At 37.9% G+C, this 17,028-nt stretch overlaps 1 protein-coding gene across 3 annotated transcripts in view; it reads right to left on the bottom strand.

The window, feature by feature from the left end:
- The window catches only part of SYT9 (synaptotagmin 9), a 410,926-nt gene that overhangs the window by 282,228 nt on the left and 111,670 nt on the right, over positions 1-17,028 (bottom strand). For all 3 annotated transcript variants that reach the window (XM_059931017.1, XM_059931018.1, XM_059931016.1), the window contains exon 2: positions 16,629-16,792. In XM_059931017.1, coding sequence (XP_059787000.1) covers positions 16,629-16,665 — 37 coding nt within the window. In that variant the 5' untranslated portion in view covers positions 16,666-16,792. The remainder of the gene's footprint in view (positions 1-16,628; positions 16,793-17,028) is intronic.

Genomic DNA, 17,028 nt, shown 5'->3' with positions numbered 1-17,028 from the left:
CATAGCCTACCTTAAACGTTCTCAGAACACTTATATTAGTCTATAGTTGGGCAAAATCATCTGACACAAAGCCTATTTTATAATAAAGCATTGTATTGAATATCTCATGTAATTTCTTGAATATTGTACTGAAAGTGAAAAATGGAATGTTTGTATGGTATAGAATGGCTATAAATATTGGCTGGTTACCCTCCTGATCATGTGGCTGACTGGGAGCTCTGCTCACTGCCGCTGCCCAGCATTACGAGAGAGTATCGTTCCACATAGCATTACCCAGGAAAAGGTCAAAATTCAAAATCTGAAGTACAGTTTCTACTGAATGCATATTGCTTTTACACCATCATAAAGCTGAAAAAGCCTAAGTCAAATCATCGTAAGTTGGGAACCATCTGTATACAGTTATGAACTGAGTTGGGAATATAAATTGAGAAGCAAACATTATGGTTTGAGATATGTTGAGTTTAAGATGTCTGTGGTAAGTTAATATGAAAAATGCCAGGTAAACACATGTTAATATATATATTTAAACTCAAAAGGCTACAGACTTGTTTGGAAGTTGACAGTTCATTATGTAGTAACTGAAACTATGAGTGTGAATGAAATCTTTCAAGTTTAGTGTTTAGAATGAGAATGAATCCAAAAACAGGATGCTGGTTAATGCCAAAATACAGAGCTGAATAGAAAAAGAGGAGCTAGCAAAGAACTAACAGAGTAAGAAAAGAAAGAGAAAGTGGTTTGGGAAAGCCAAACAAGGATAGAATCTCAAGATAGAAGGAACGGTCAGCAAAAAGCACGAGTATGAAAAGGACTGAAATGGATTTATTGGTTTTAGCCATTCAATGGAGGTTTGTGAAATTAGTTATTTCAGCAGAGTAGATACTGTGGATAACACATTATTGTGATTTGTATCATGAATACAAGATGAAGTAGAAAAGGATAAGTAGACCACTGTTTTAAGAAATTTAGTTATGAAGATCTAGAACAAAATAGGATATCAGCTAAACAAGGAAATGAAAGTTAAAGGAACATCTTGGCTTTAAGATGAAAAATAACTAAGACTGTGTGAGAGGTAAAATTTCAATATACTAATAATTAAATAAAATGTCAATATAATAAAGACAATTCATGAAACAAGGAAGAAGTGAGGCTCAGAGCCTAGACAGGATTTAGCCATGAACATGAAAAGGGAATCTCTTTTCCCTGGCTGGGACAGAAACAACAGAGGGAAGGCACAGCAAAGAAAGCAATCAACAAAATTAAAAGGCAACCTACTGATTGGGAGGAAATAACCTATGAGTATCTGGCTACCTAATATTTGACAAGGGAGTCAAGAATACTCAATGGGGAAATGATAGTCTCTTCAATAAATGGTGTTAGAAAAACTGGATATTCATCTGCAAAAGAATGAAGTTGGACCTTTATCTTATACCACTCACAAAAATTAACGCAAAATGGATTAAAGACTTACATATAAGACCCCAAACCGTAAAACTCCTAGAATAAAACATAGGGAAAACTCCTTGACATTGGTCTTGGCAAAGACTTTTTGGATATGACACCAAAAGCATAAGCAATAATAGCAAAAATAAACAATGGGACTATATCAAACTAAGAAGCCTCTACACGGCAAAGTAAACAATTAACAAAATGAAAAGGTAACCTATGGAATGGGAGAAATTATTTGTAAACTATGTATCTGATAAAGGGTTAATATCCAAAATCTGTAAGGAACCCATACAACTCAATATTAAAAAAATTCAATTTTTAAATTCAATTTTTCAGGGCAGAGGACCTGAAAAGGCGTTTTTCCAAATGAGACATACAAATGGCCAAAAGGTATATGAAAAGATGCTCAACATCACTAATCATCAGGGAAATGCAAATCAAAACCACTGTGAGATACCACCTCACACCTGTTAGAATGGCTGTTATCAATAAGACAAGAGAAAAGTGTTGGTGAGGATGTGGAGAAAATGGAACCTTTGCGCACTGTGGGTGAGAATGTAAATTGGTGCAGCCACTGTGGAAACAATATGAAGGTTCCTTAACATATTAAAAATAGAACTACCATATGATCCAGCAATTCTACTTCTGGCTATATATCCAAAGGAAATAAAACCACTTTCTTGAAGAGATATCTGCACTCCCACATTCACTGCAGCATTATTCACAGTACCCAAGATAGGAAAACAACCTAAATGTTCGCTGGTGGATGAATGGATAAATAAGATGTGATACACACACACACACATACACAGTTGACTATTATTCAGCCTTAACAAAGGAGATATTACTATTTGTGACAAAGTGCGTGAAACTGGAGGACATTATGCTAAGTAAAGTAAACCAGATACAGAAAGACAAATCATTTATATTTGGAAAAAAATGTTGAACTCATAGAAACAGAGAATAGAATAGTGGTTACCAGATCTGGGGCATTGGAGAAAGGGGGAGATTTTAAAAAAAGAAAGAAAGTAGAATGGTGGTTTTCAAGGGCCAGGGGGAGGGGATCATGGAGAGTTGTTTAATGGGTCTAGAGTTTCCGTTTTGCAAGATGAAATGAGTTCTGGAGATGGATGGTGGTGATGGTTGTATAACAATATGAATGCACTTAATACCACTGAACTGTACACTTAAAAATGGTTAAGATAGTAAGTTTTATGTTATATGTATTTTATCCCGATTTTAAAAATTGGAAAAACTAAAAATAAAAGATGTTTCTGGAAAAAAAAAAAAAAAAGAAGAAGAGGAAGAAAAGATGAGGGAGAACAGATAATTTCCCATGTTCCTCAGAGAAAAATCCGGTGTGCTCACCATGGTCTCTAAGGTTCCAAAGGACCTATCCTTCCTGCCCCCACTCCTCCCCAGCACGGCAACTTCAGTTCCTAACAATTTTCCTCTCACTCACTGTGCTCTAGCCATCCCAATCTCCTAGATATCCCTGTCCCCTACTGCCTCAGAGACTTGGATCTCAATGTTCTGCTGCCTGGAATGCACACTCATCATTCTCCAAGTTACCACCCCCCCATCCCAACTTGTCACATAGCTTAGATAACAGATAGAAATTACATGGAGAAAGACTGCCTTTAGATATGGAAGAAATATGACAAAACATCCTATCTACAGTAAGGAAGACTCCATTCTTATAAAGGACTGTGCATTTGAATGAGCCAGTCTATCTACCTATCTATCTATGCAAATTATATGCTGAAGTTATGGAAATGTGAAGTAGAAAGACTTCTCAGTCAGAGGTAGACTCCTGTGGAGAAGCATTCTGTAGAGTATCTTTCTACAAACCTCTATTAACTGAACTGAAAAATTAAGGAAGTCAGCAGGTATTTCTTTGGAATATTTCTTTTAAAATATGTTTCCTTGATAAGAAATAAAGTATAGGGTGGAAAACTAAGATAAGAATTAGAAGAGAAGAGGTGGTTGGCAATTGAGAAATACAAGTCATTGCTGAGCCACAGACTTAGGAGACAAAGCAGGATATTCCAGGCAAAGCAGCCTGAAAGACCAAGTGCAGATAACTGGAAGAAAAACTAGCCCAGGTAAAGTTTTTCCAACTGATAACAATGTAAAAGAAAGGGAGTTGGCATCTATGCCTCACCAGCAGGTAACAGGGAACATTTCACGATACTAGAAAAGGTATGAGGCCCCTACGGTTATGAGTGAAGTTTTCTCCACTGATCTTGTGCAAGATCCTATTCAGCTAGACACAATGTCCTGACACTGAGAAATGCTACTCACAAGTCAGTAGGCCAGACAATCCAAATGGGTAATTTGACACAAGGAACCGAAGACTCAGATCTTATTAGCTCAGGCATTGGGATCTACTGGGTTATCTGAGATATCTGTTTCTGAAAGGCAAAGTGTTCCAGTGAAAGATGCAAAATGTAAGGAGACTGATAGATACAAACTAGGTATACAGAATGGAATGACTAGTAGCATCCATGAAGGAGGGGATCTGACTGGAGTCTCTCACTTGTAGCAACAAAATAATTCTGGGAATGGGGAAAGATCCAGAAAACAAATTATGAATGTTCCAGGTTTACATTGGAAATGGGAGTTTTATATACAGCAATACAGAGCTCAACTTGCCAGTCATACCACATGCCTATATGAACCCAGGAATAAGAGACGTACATGAGATAAGCCCTCCTTGGACTTCAGGAGTCAGCGCTGGCTTTCACTGGCAAAGAACAAGAAGGCATAATGAACAGGAGAATTTGATTACGTGCCCCTCCACATAACTGTGAGGAGTATTCTAGGTCTACTTAAAGATTCAGACTTAAAGAGGCTTCTCCACCAATTAAAGCATTTTCTCCCTCCTGTCAGGCAATGGTTCAGTATTATTACTAAGCAGGATAAGCACAGATTTTTCTCCAAGTTATGGAACTCTAAGCTCATGTCATTCAAAGCTCTTAGTTACTGCTTCTTCCTTCCTCCTTCCCATTGCCATAGTCAACTGCTGGCTCTTGGCCTTTGGGGTGAGAAACTCGCTAGGTCATAAACTGGCTACTTTGAAAGCCCTCTCATTCTGAGGCATTGTGAAGCCTTTCTTGTTTGCCTCTGGCTTTGACTGCTCCTTTCCTCTAACTCTGGTTATGGCATGAACCACACTCTTGCACACCTCCCTGGACTCTGAAAGCCTGCCCGATCTTGAATCCATCCTATTGCTCTTCTGTTGACATCAGGTTATAGATCCTGGCTCACCTTGACCTCTTGTATCCGTGTGATCTGGCTACCATCTGTGGTGGATCCAATGATGCGCTGCTCAGATCCCATTCCAAGGAAGGACTTGCTGCACCAGCTGCTTGGAGTGCTGTCAGTACACAGGCTTCAACTGTCAGCCCCTTGAGAGATTGCAGAGAGCTGCCTTGCCTAATGTCTCACCCATTCCTGGGCTGTCCCATATCCAGTAACGCATTGAAGTACAAAGTCCTGGCCATCTAGGCCTAACTTGGGACAACCCTAAAGGGCCATTCTAGCTCCTGAGATCCCTTTGTGGTTGGGCCTACACTGTAGCTTGACTTTTCCCTCTATACCTTCCTGCTTCCTTTGCTTCTCTTCCCCAGGTGTTGATTCCAAGGACACTCCTTAGTAAGCATCCTGCATTGTATATTCCAAATACATGTTATTTTTTAAATTTCATTTATCCTTACAAAGTGTAATAAAATTTTCTAATATTCACAAAGTAAGGAGAATTTTATAAGGAGCCCCTATATAACCTTTGTAATACAACTGTAATATAATTCGATTGTAATACAATTAGATTCTTTTGTCAAAGTCTGCCATTCTGTCTTGGTATCCCCTACTTCCTATATTACTTTTAAAATCTGCATACATTAAGGTTCATTCTACTGCTCTAAAGTTCTATGGATTTTGATAAATGCACAGTGTTATGTATCCATCAATATAATTTCATACAGAATAGTTCAATCATCCTAAAAAATCCCCTCTGGGTCACTTATTTGAACCTCCCCTGGCAATCTTCTTACTGTCTCTATAGTGCTGCCATTTCCAGAATTTCATATAAATGGAATCATACAATATGTAGCCTTTTCAGATAGCCAAAACAATTTTGGAAAAGAAGAACAAAGTAAGAAGACTCATACTTCCAAATTTCAAAACTTACACAAAGTAACAGTAATCAAGACAGTGTGGTATTGGCATAAGGACGGACATATAGATCAATGGAATGGAACTGATTGTCTAGAAATAATCTTATGTATCTAAGGTCAACTAAATTTTGACAATGGTGCCAAGACAATCTAATGGGAAAAGAACAAGAACAGTCTTTTCAACAAAGAATGCTGGGACAACTGGATATCATATACAAAAGAATGATATTGGATCTTACCTTATACCATTAATAAAAATTAACTCAAAATGGATTAAAGACCTTAATGTAAGGGATAAAATAATAAAACTCTTAGAAGGAAATCATGGGGTAAGGCTTCATGACCTCAGATTTGGCAATGATTTTTTAGGTATGACACCAAAAGCACATATAACAAAAGAAAAAATAGATAAACTGATTCATCAAAATTAAAAACTCTTGTGCATCAAAGGATGCTATAAAAAAAGTGAAAAGACAACCTTCAGAATGGGAGAAAATATTTGTGAATCATATATCCAATAAGGGTCTAGTATCCAGAATATATAAAAAAACTCTTATAACTCAATGACAAAAAGACAAACGGCCAGACTTAAAAATGGATGAAGGACAGAATTTGTCCTTTGGACAGGAAGATTTACAAACAACCAATAAGCACATGATTAGATGCTCAACATCATTAGTCATTAGGGAAATGTAAATCAAAACCACAATGAGATACCACTTCACCAGTAGGATGACTATAATAATAATACTAAAAAAAAACCCCAGAATATAAGAAGTATTGGCAAGGATGTAGATTAATTGAAGCCCTCATTCAATGCTGGTGGGAATTTAAAATGTTGCAGTTACTATGGAAAGTTTGGCAGTTCCTCAAAAAGTTAGTCACCGTAAGATCCAGCAATTCTACTCCTAGGTACATAACCAAAAGTATTGAAAACAGGTGTTCAAACAAAGACCTATATATGAATGTTCATAGCAGCACTATTTACAATAGCCATAAGGTAGAAACAATCCAAATAAATATCAAATGGAAGAATGGATAAACAAAACGTGCTATATCCATCACAATGGAATATTATTTGGGCATTAAAAGTAATGAAGTACTGATCATGTTATAACACAGATGAACCTTGAAAACATTATGCTATGTGAAAAAAGCCAGTCACAAAAGACCACATATTATATGATTCCATTTATAGGAAATGTCCAAAATAGGCAAATCTACAGAGATAGAAAGTAGGTTAGTGGTTGCTTAGAACTGAGGGTTTTGGGAGAAATGGGGAATGGCTGCTAATGGGTATAGAGTTTCTTTTGGGGGTGATGAAAATGTCCTAAAACTGAAGGTGGTGGCGGTTGCACGTATCTGTGACTCGACTAAAAACACTGAAGTGTACACTTTAAATGAATGAACTGTATGGTATATGAATTATATCTCAATAAAGCTGTTTACAAAAATATGCAACAAACATGAAATAAAGCATAATTTCCAACTATTTTACTTTGCCCCTTAAAGGTACAAGGAATTTTTTCTCTTATAAAATTAATCATATTTTAATATAATGTTATCTTAATGATACTGTATTAATGTCATTAGTAAATTGTAGTGAGAGTAATAGCTTTTTAAAAGCCTTTAACACTTTGTAATACACTGAATCAACAATTTGGTTCTAAGTTCCAAGTATTTTGATCTTTAGTTCTTAATGGCATTCATAAATGAAAATTATACTTAATAATAGAGATCTAAATGGCATAACTGTTTCAAAGAGAACAAGCTTCTTTGGCTACGCTTACTAAATAATAAAATTAATTTTTCAATCTTCTCCATTATCCAATAGAGGCTTTCATATAAATTTGAGAGGAAATATCCTCAATTGGTCTTAGAAATGAATGAGAAAGTGCTACGTTTATATATTTTAAACAGCTGAATTTAAAACCTACTGAAACCCTTTAGAAGTTTTTTGAATGTTAGAAAATTGTTTCTACCTTTTTAAGATATGCATACAGGAGAGTTTTATGGGTGACACGCAACATTTTCAGAAACAAAATCACAACAGAAATGTTTCCAAAAAATCATTTTCAAAATGTTCACTCCACGTTTTAAATTTATTTCATTAATAAGACATCACATTTCCCTTGAAGAAGAAATTAAATGAGTTTATTTTTTCAAAACTACCTATTAGGTAGTATGCTAATGACATGCTTATTGCAGAAAAGGTCAGCAAATGTGGAATGCTTACTTTTTTTAAAGAGAAATATGTGTAGTTAGCATTAAGTTTCACTATTTTAATACTCCTTGTCATAAAATAATATGTGAAGCTTAAAAGATTTTCATAATCATTTCCCATTTCATAAATAAGTATTGTGAAGACTCCCCTAGCTAAAAAAAATTAATCCACTTAACTAACTCATAAACTACAAAACATTACTAAAATCTGAAAGAAACCCTACCACTTTTTCACTGGATACAACCTCATGAACCCTACCACGTTTTTCTTTATTGGATACAACCTATGCCACATTTGATTGTCTGGCAGACCAAATGGAAGTCTGCTGTCCTACACATATTACACTATAATAAGGGAAACATTCTAAAGATGACAGAGTGGGAAAATGGAAAGTACTTGGGCCCTTGATGTCATTGTTGTGCTGCTGAATTAACCAAAGCTGGGATCATCTATCACCAAATTCTTATTGTACGAAATGGTAAATCCGTATTTTTAAGCCACTTTGCACTGGGCTTTCTTTTTACTTTCTGCCCAGTACATTCTAATGTGTACACTGGCTCAGGGTCTTTGCCCTTGCTATTCATTCTGATTGGCGCGCTCTTACACCAGGGCTTTATATAACTGATCAGTTTTGTTGTTGTCTTTACTGAAGTATAGTTAGTTGACTTGTAATATTATATTAGTTTCAGGTGTACAACATAGTAATTCAATATTTTTATAGGTTACACTCCATATAATGTTATAAAATATTGACTATATTCCTTGTGCGGTACATTACATCCTTGTAACATTTATTTTATATCTAGTAGTTTGTACCTCTTAATCCCCTTCACTATTTTGCCCTTCCTCCCACCCCTCTCCTTCTGGTAGCCACTAGTTTGTTCTCTGTATCTGTGAGTCTATTTCTGCTTTGTTGTATTTGTTTTCTTGTTTTATTTTTCAGTTCTCTGCTTAAATGTCAATTCTTTTTCACTCAAGCTACTGTAGACTTACTCCTTCCTAGGTTACTCTCCATCATGTTAGGCTATGTAATTTTCTTCAAAGAATTTAATTTCTGAAACATTCTGATCTGCTTATTTTATAATATTTTTATTTTCAGTCTTCCTCATGGGCAGAGACTTCAACTATTTGCTCATTGCTGAATCATAGTACAAAAAAAATTGCCTGGTACACGATAGCATTCTTCAATTTTATTTCCTGCAATTTCTCCAAATAAAGTCTATGCTTCAACATACTGAGTTGCTAACAATTCACAAAATACAACCTATTTTCTCTTGATCCTGTACCTTTGAATTTTCTGTTCCTTCTGCCAACATATGTCTTTTTCCTCTTCCTCAGTTCTAAAATTTAAAGTACCCACTATGTGTCAGGCACTGTGTTATTATGAATATCAAGTTAAGTAAAACAAAGTTTCTACCACAATGAGTTACCACTTCATACCCACCAGCATGGCTATAATTAAAAGACAGACAATAACAAATGTGGCAAGGGTGTGAAGAATTTAGAACCTCATACCCTGCTGGTCAAAATGTAAAATGATGCAGCCATTTTAAGAAACAGTTTGGCAGCTCCATAAACAGTTAAACATAGAGTTTTTCATATGATTTGCAATTCTACTCCTAGGTATATACCCCAAAGAACAGAAAACATGTGTCTATACAAAAACTCATACATGAATACCCCCAGGAGCATTATTTATAGTGGCCAAAAAGTGGAAACAACTCAGATGTCCACAGAATTGTGAATAAATAAATAAAATGTAGTGTACATACAATAGATTATTATTTGGCAATAATAAGAAATGAAATACTGATACATGCTACAGCACAGATAAATCTTGACAACTTTATGCTCTGTGAAAGAAGGAAGTCACAAAGTACCATATATTATATGATTCTATTTTATGAAATGTTCAGAACAGACAAATATAAAGAGACCGAAAGTAGATTAGTGGTTGCCTATAACTAGGGAAGAGGTGGGCAGGGGGTGGTTGGCATGATGACTAAGGGGTATGGAATTTCTTTTGGGGGTAATGAAATATTCTAAAATTGAATGTGGTAAAAGATTCACACATCTGTGAATACTATAAAAGCCACTGAATTGTATACTTTAAATGGGTGAATTGTATGAGATGTGAATTATATTTCAAGAAAGCTGTTAGAAATAAATAAACCATCAAAAACCAGAAAACCAAAATCTCTGCCATCTCTAGATGTCTTCCAATATTGAATTCTAGTTTTTCTCCTCAAGGGAGTCTTGGTTCTGTGTCCCAGAATTCTACAGCTGCTTATTTCACAGCTTGAATCTCCTGCTGTTGTAAGTCTTACTACTTCGTCTTTTCCATCACACTGAATGTTTCCTGGGAACAGGGATGGCATCTTTCTGTTCTGAAACCCAAAAGCCTAGAACATACATAGTAGATTCTTTAGTAAATGTTGGTTAAAAGAAAGAGTGTGAAGAAATAATTGTATTAATAATAACAGTAAAGGGAAGAGGTTTATTTTAGATTAGGAAAAGATTGCAAAACTTTTAAAAAGTGTAGTGTGATGAAGCAAATCCAAGGATGGGGTATGAAAACAAGATACCAAGTTCTCTAGAGTAGAGCAGTACCCTATGGGGGATATGGGAGGGGAAACTTATGATCTTTCCTAATGTAGAGGTTCCTAATGTAAAGAGAAGGTCAAAATTGCTGGACAACAGGGGCCCATGTTGTAGTTCTATTAAACTGCCACTGGATAGAGCTGAAACTTGTCAGTTGAAGTTTTTCTGAGCGTAGGCAGGAAAGTCTACGAAATAGACAACAAAAAGTGAAGTCCCAAAGATCTCAAGAAATACCGAAGAGGATGAAAGAGGACAATACAAATACATAGCACAGATTTAAAAAGAAGATATACGTATAGCCTTTTTTTTTTTTAATTTATTTATTTTATTTATTTATTTTTGGCTGTGTTGGGTCTTCGTTGCTGCGCGCGGGCTTTTCTCTAGTTGCAGCGAGCGGGGGCTACTCTTCGTTGCGGTGCACGGGCTTCTCATTGCGGTGGCTTCTCTTGTTGCGGAGCACGGGCTCTACTGAGGCACGTGGGCTTCAGTAGCTGTGGCTCGCGGGCTCTGGTGCGCAGGCTCAGTAGTTGTGGCACACGGGCTTAGTTGCTCCACGGCATGTGGGATCTTCCCGGGTCAGGGCTCGAACCCATGTCCCCTGCATTGGCAGGCAGATTCCCAACCACTGCGCCACCAGAGAAGCCCTGGTATAGCCTTTTTAATGTAGGGAATATTTCCTTGGAAGTGAGAGTGTTAACTTAAAAAATTTTCAGAGTTGTTTTAGCAGAATCTCTGTACTACTTCCATACTTCCTTTCAGGTTCTGTCAAACAACTGCTGTTCTGTTGTAATCTTTACAATACCCTTTGAAATGTCAAAGGATTTCCACCAATTTCTATTGATATTTATCTTCTGTTGCCTTGCCCATTACATCGAATGCCCTGAACCACCATAAACTTTGCATTTTAACATCCAGCATGAAAATCTTTCTTGGCAATTTTTTGGTACTACAAGTGCTCTCTTGGCATATCTTTTAATAGCCAGAAAACATCAAAATAGTTCTCAAAGCAAGTTAATAGTATAAAGAAATACCACAGGGCAGCAAACAGATTTCTGTTTCAGGTCATTTCAACTGCAAAGAGTACAGGCCAGCACACTAGCACTCACTGGCTGAGACAGCACAACCCTAAGAATAATGAATTACCATACTAACATTTATTGAGAACTTTCTGCATGTCTACTATGTTCTGGGCATTTTACATGTGCTAATTCTAGTCCTCAAAACAATTCTATAGTGCGAGGGTACTATTATTGTCTCTATCTCTATGGAGAAGAAAATGGAGAGAGTGGTCAACATCAGGGCAGTCTGACTCCCAAGTCCATACGTTAATCACTTTACTAACCTGCTCCCTGACCCAAAGTTCTTTTAACTTTGACTTAAAGTTGTATTCTGCTCTTCTTAGGATACAAAAATATTTTATTATCAAGCTTTCATTTTACCACAAGTTTGTGCAAGGTCCCTCACCAAATAATGAGCAGGTCTCTAACATAAAGAGGCATTGCTCCTGCCCTCCCTACTTCTGCCCATACAGTAAAGAAGGAAACAAACACTTCAGACAAAATGCAAGGGAAAAAAGAGGAGAAAGAAAAAGGAAGACTAAGCACAGAAGCATTCAGCCACTAAGTTCCAACATAAGCATTAAACATTCATTCAATATATATGTAGCTTTTTATAAGTGTAGGCTCTGAGCAGGGTGCTGGGAAGAAAAGATGAATCAAACACTATTCCAATCTTTCAAAATAGTAGAGGAAATTGTCATGTAACAAATAAATGAAATAACTACTACAAGGGAAATGATGGAATTCTGTGCACAGTAAACCAAGAGACAAATAGGAAGGGATTATTTCCTGCTGAAGCATCAAAGAGAAGCTTCATAAAGGAGTTAGACCTTGATCTGCATATTGATAGGTAAGAAGATGGCCAAGAAGCAAAAATGGGTAAGGAAACTGTGACTAGTGTGTAGGTATACAAAGCAGGCGACAGAGACAGGAATCACGCGGTAGAGAGGGACCAGATCCCCTGGGGCAGGGCACTTTCACTGGCGGCAGTATAAAGCAGCAGGTAAGAGGGTAAATGCTAGGGTCAAACCGATAGGCTTCAAATCCCAGTCTGCACTTCCTCCCTGTTTGGCTTTAAATCAGTCGTTCAACTATATTAAGCCTCTATTTCCTCACCTTATAAAATGGAAATGATAACAACAAACAAAACTTTCTTTCTCTCTCTCTCCTGACTTCTGAATGGAGTAATAGGTGTCAAATAGAAATCAACCAAAAGCCTTTAATCTGATAAATCTGGATTGGAGTATTTGGCTTGGATTTAGAGTGAAAATGGGCTTTCTAATGCTTGCTCTCAAAACCATATATTGGATCCTACACATGAGGAGAGTTGGAGCTGCTGAAGAAGTACTTAGCAAGAAGGACTGAAGCCTTCTCACACCCTTATGGACTCTGGTAGACCGTTAGAGCATGGTCCACAGACCAGCAGCAACAGCATTACCTGAGAGTTTAACAGAAATGCAGAACCTCAGGCCTATGGCAAAGACCTGCTGGATCAGAGCCTGCATTTGCATAAGATTCTCTAACTCACTCCTATGAACATTAAATTTTGAGAAATGTTGTCAGAGAGCGCTAAAGAAACTGGACGGATAGATGAGAGACTCTCTCCATCTGGTCTCTTTGATCCATCCTTCCTTCTCCCATGTGAGGAGCCAGTGAAAGGTGGCTGAAGATTCTACCTGATGTCTCTGTGAAGGTGTAAGTTCCTGCTTGGGGCTGGCAGGAATTCAGAATGGGTGAGAGGATGATTTAGCCTATAAAATAGAGGTTGGGGAGGAAGATGACCCCATGCATGTGACTCTAGTGATTGCACGCAACATTCCTGGGGATTGTGAATGCAGGACAAGCGGAAAAATTTGAAAGGAAAGACAATTTGGAATATGTTATAGTTTCATTTTTTATGTTTAAATCTTAGCTCCATCTAGAATTTCTTCTAAGTCTCTGCTCAAATGTCATCTAATGGGACATTGCCTGAGCACTTTATAAAAACCTCTACCCCTGCTACCACCACCTCCAATGCTCAGCACTCCCTTCTCCCCTTTTGTTGCCTTAGTTTATTTGTCTCCTCCCCTCCCCACTATAATGTAAGTTCCACAAGGAGCTATATCTATTTTGTTCATTACTGTTTCCCCAGTGCTTAGAACAAAGTGGTACTGGGGACATACAGTAGGTACTGGATAATTATTTGTTAAATGAATGAATATGAGTTTGAGATCCCATGGGGGATCAGGTGGAGTTGTCAAATAATAACTGTGTTTATAAGTCTGGAGCTCAGGGGAAAATCTGAGTCTCAGGTAAAGGATGGGAGTCATCAGCTATTGATGGGCACCGAAGCTAGGAGGCTGGATGAGATCATTTGGATAGAGTTCTGCATTTAAAGGAAAGATGATTTCCTTGTTTGGTTGAGATTATGTGGGGTTCCAGGAGAAAAGGTGGTGTCATCCCCAGTGAAGCCTGGCCACAGAGCATAAACAGGTTACCACGAATGCCATCAAATGCAGCCACCTCTTCCCATTTTCCCTGAACAAAGCTAGCAACTTCTTGGAAAGTTTCATGATGTCACAAGAGGCAAAAGAGCCAACAACAGCATTTATCATTTATGGAAAAACACTTTAATAATTCACTGCTTCAATTAACATTTGCCATTAATCAAGATTTCACGTCTGAAAGCATCACACCCAAGCTCAGCAGGTCGATTTAGAATCAACTCCATATGTCTGTCATGGAACCCAGTGGGATGGACACAAGGAGACAAATGCCAGACGTACTGAAGGCTGCCGGTGGGGCTACATTCCAAAGCAGTCTGCTCTTGGGAGCCGGGGACCTTACGGAGTTAGGAAAAGCAAACTCTGCCTCCAAAAAGGGCCCAGATATTCCAAAAAAAAAAAAAAAAAAAAAACCCAAAAATACAGAGTGTTTTTCCTACATGAGAGGAAGAGATTACTAATTATTTTAGGTCTCTTTCACATACCCTTTAATTCGAGATTATTTCACTCCATTTCTTCCTTTCCTGCAAGCTGAAAAAATGATCTGTAACAGAGCAGACAGAGCCTTGTTCCCACATTTGATCACTTATAACCTGGTCCTTTGCTGATAACTGTTTCTGCCAAAAGGTAGCACTTCCCCCCAGAACAGGAAAAAAGCAAGAAAGGATGCTTTTTACCATTTATTGTTGCATTATTATGATTATTTCTATTGTTATAAGATGTATAATATCTTATTTAAAAAATTATAACTTCAATAAACACTTTACTGGAATGAAACCATATTAACAGATAACTAGATAGCATCAAGTGATCGGAGATACTGCTCTTTGACTTAAATAGCAGTTACTTAATCTCTCTAAGCCTCAGTTTCTCCATCTATAAAATGGAAATAACATAGTATGTAACTCAGAAAGTTGTTGTAAGTATTAAATGAGGCACTGCAAAAGCACTTTGCACGTTACTCACCTCCTGGGAAACACTAAAACGTTTTAACTATGTGTGACAGGTGAGATGAATTTCATACCCTCAGGGAATAAAGGTGAGTCTATCCCCTTTATTTTTTTCAGTTACTCACTTCAGCTGTTTCATTCACTCAACAAATATTTATTGAATGACTACTATGCACTAAGCATTGTTCTGGGAGCTGTAGATCCATTCAAAATCCCCACTCCCATGGAACTTGCAGTCTAATACTGGAAGAAATACTAAATGAATTAATTCATAGCTAGCCACTCATTCAGTTATTCATTCATCTGTCAACACTCCCTTCCGGCCCCCACAAACTATACCATAAACTAGTAGCTAGCTTAGATTAGAGAGATGATAGAAAGATAGGTAGGTAGATAAGAATAATTAAGAAAATATTAGGTGGTTGTAAATGTTAACTTGAAAATATCAGAATGATGGGAGAGGGGGCTACCTTAAGTTGGGTGTCTAAGAAAGGCCTCTCTGATGCTGTGACGTGGAAGCTGAGGAGCCAGGAGAAGTGCAGTGCAGGCAAAGGGAACAGCTGGTGCCCAGGCCCTGAGGTGGGAATGAACTTTCCTGTTCCTGAAACAGAAAGTCATGTGGCTCCAGTGCAGAGGGCAAGGGGAAGAGTGGTAAGAGAACGGACTGGAGAGGGGGTCAGGCCATTAGGGGCTTGTAGGCCAGTGTAAGGAGATTTGATTTTATAATGAGCAGGATGTTAAGTCACTGGCGGGTTTTAGGAAGGGAATGACAAGGTTGATTTATATTTTTAAAAGTTAACTCTGTATAAAGAATAAATATAACAGGGAAGAGAGCTGAAACAGCCATCAGGAGGTGAGTAAACCGGGAAAGCAATGCCACTGATGTATCTAGCGTCACAGAAGCAGAATTAAAGAAAAGCAGATGAATTCATTTAGATTTTACAGGTAGAATCATTAGGGCTTATTGATAGATTGTAAATAGGGGAAAGGAAAGCAGAAATCCAAGATTTCTGGCTTGAGCAACTTTAAGAAATCTAGTCTCTCCCCACTGAATCCCCCACCATGTCCAAATGTGGAAGAACACCGGGGGCTCGCTCAGTTTGAAGGGATCCATCCTGCTTCCACAAATATACGAAGGAAAACATGATCATCCCACAGCCTCTACTCATCCACCACTATCTCATATATTCCACAGCCTCTACTCATCCACCACTATCTCATATATTCCACAGCCTCTACTCATCCACCGCTATCTCATATATTCCACAGCCTCTACTCATCCACCGCTATCTCATGTATTCCACAGCCTCTACTCATCCACCGCTATCTCATATATTCCACAGCCTCTACTCATCCACCGCTATTCTCATATATTCCACAGCCTCTACTCATCCACTGCTATTCTCATATATCTCACTGGTTTCATAAAAACACAGGGATACTTGTCTACAGCTGCGGCAATAATCTCTATAAAGTTCCTGCACGTCCACAGCAATACCGCATCCTCGGATCCCAAGCTTATAACTTGGGCAGCTCAAAAACACAGCTTAGCCTTTTCTGCCAAAGTTCCCCAGGCTGCTGGGGTGGCTGTGCCTGCTGCACTAGCCAGCCTCAACCACAGACTGAAGCAGAGCCCCCAGCCCACTCAAGGCGCATGTGCTGCAGTCTTGGCTGTAGTCCAGACTCACCCATGGAGAGCTCCTGTTTGGGGGCCCTTTGTTTCATTTCCAGTCCTGGGCCTCAAGTTTGGACTCTAGCAGTTTTCTTGTCAATGAATCTCCTTATGCAAATCATTTCACGTCTTCCTCTGAGCTCAGCACACCATGAAGACAGGACCATAGCTTCTGCTTAGCTACATAAAGAGAGAGGAATGTTTATTAAACCTAGTTCCAGGGCAAGGTAAGCCTACTGGTTATACATTTAAATAAATAACCATTCAAATGTTTTGCTCACACATGAGGAAAATTTTCTCAATTGCTATCTTCATCAGTAGAAACAGAAGACTGCCATAAAGCCCCATTTTCCACCTCATAAGTTACCTATTTATACAAGCAAAACTAAACTTCTATTTCTCCCCTAAAAAAGTGT

This window comes from Balaenoptera ricei, chromosome 8 (genome assembly GCF_028023285.1).
Source record: "Balaenoptera ricei isolate mBalRic1 chromosome 8, mBalRic1.hap2, whole genome shotgun sequence".
Lineage (NCBI taxonomy): Eukaryota > Metazoa > Chordata > Mammalia > Artiodactyla > Balaenopteridae > Balaenoptera > Balaenoptera ricei.
The sequence above is the reverse complement of the archived record's forward strand: the minus strand, read 5'-3'. Positions and strand labels throughout refer to the sequence as shown.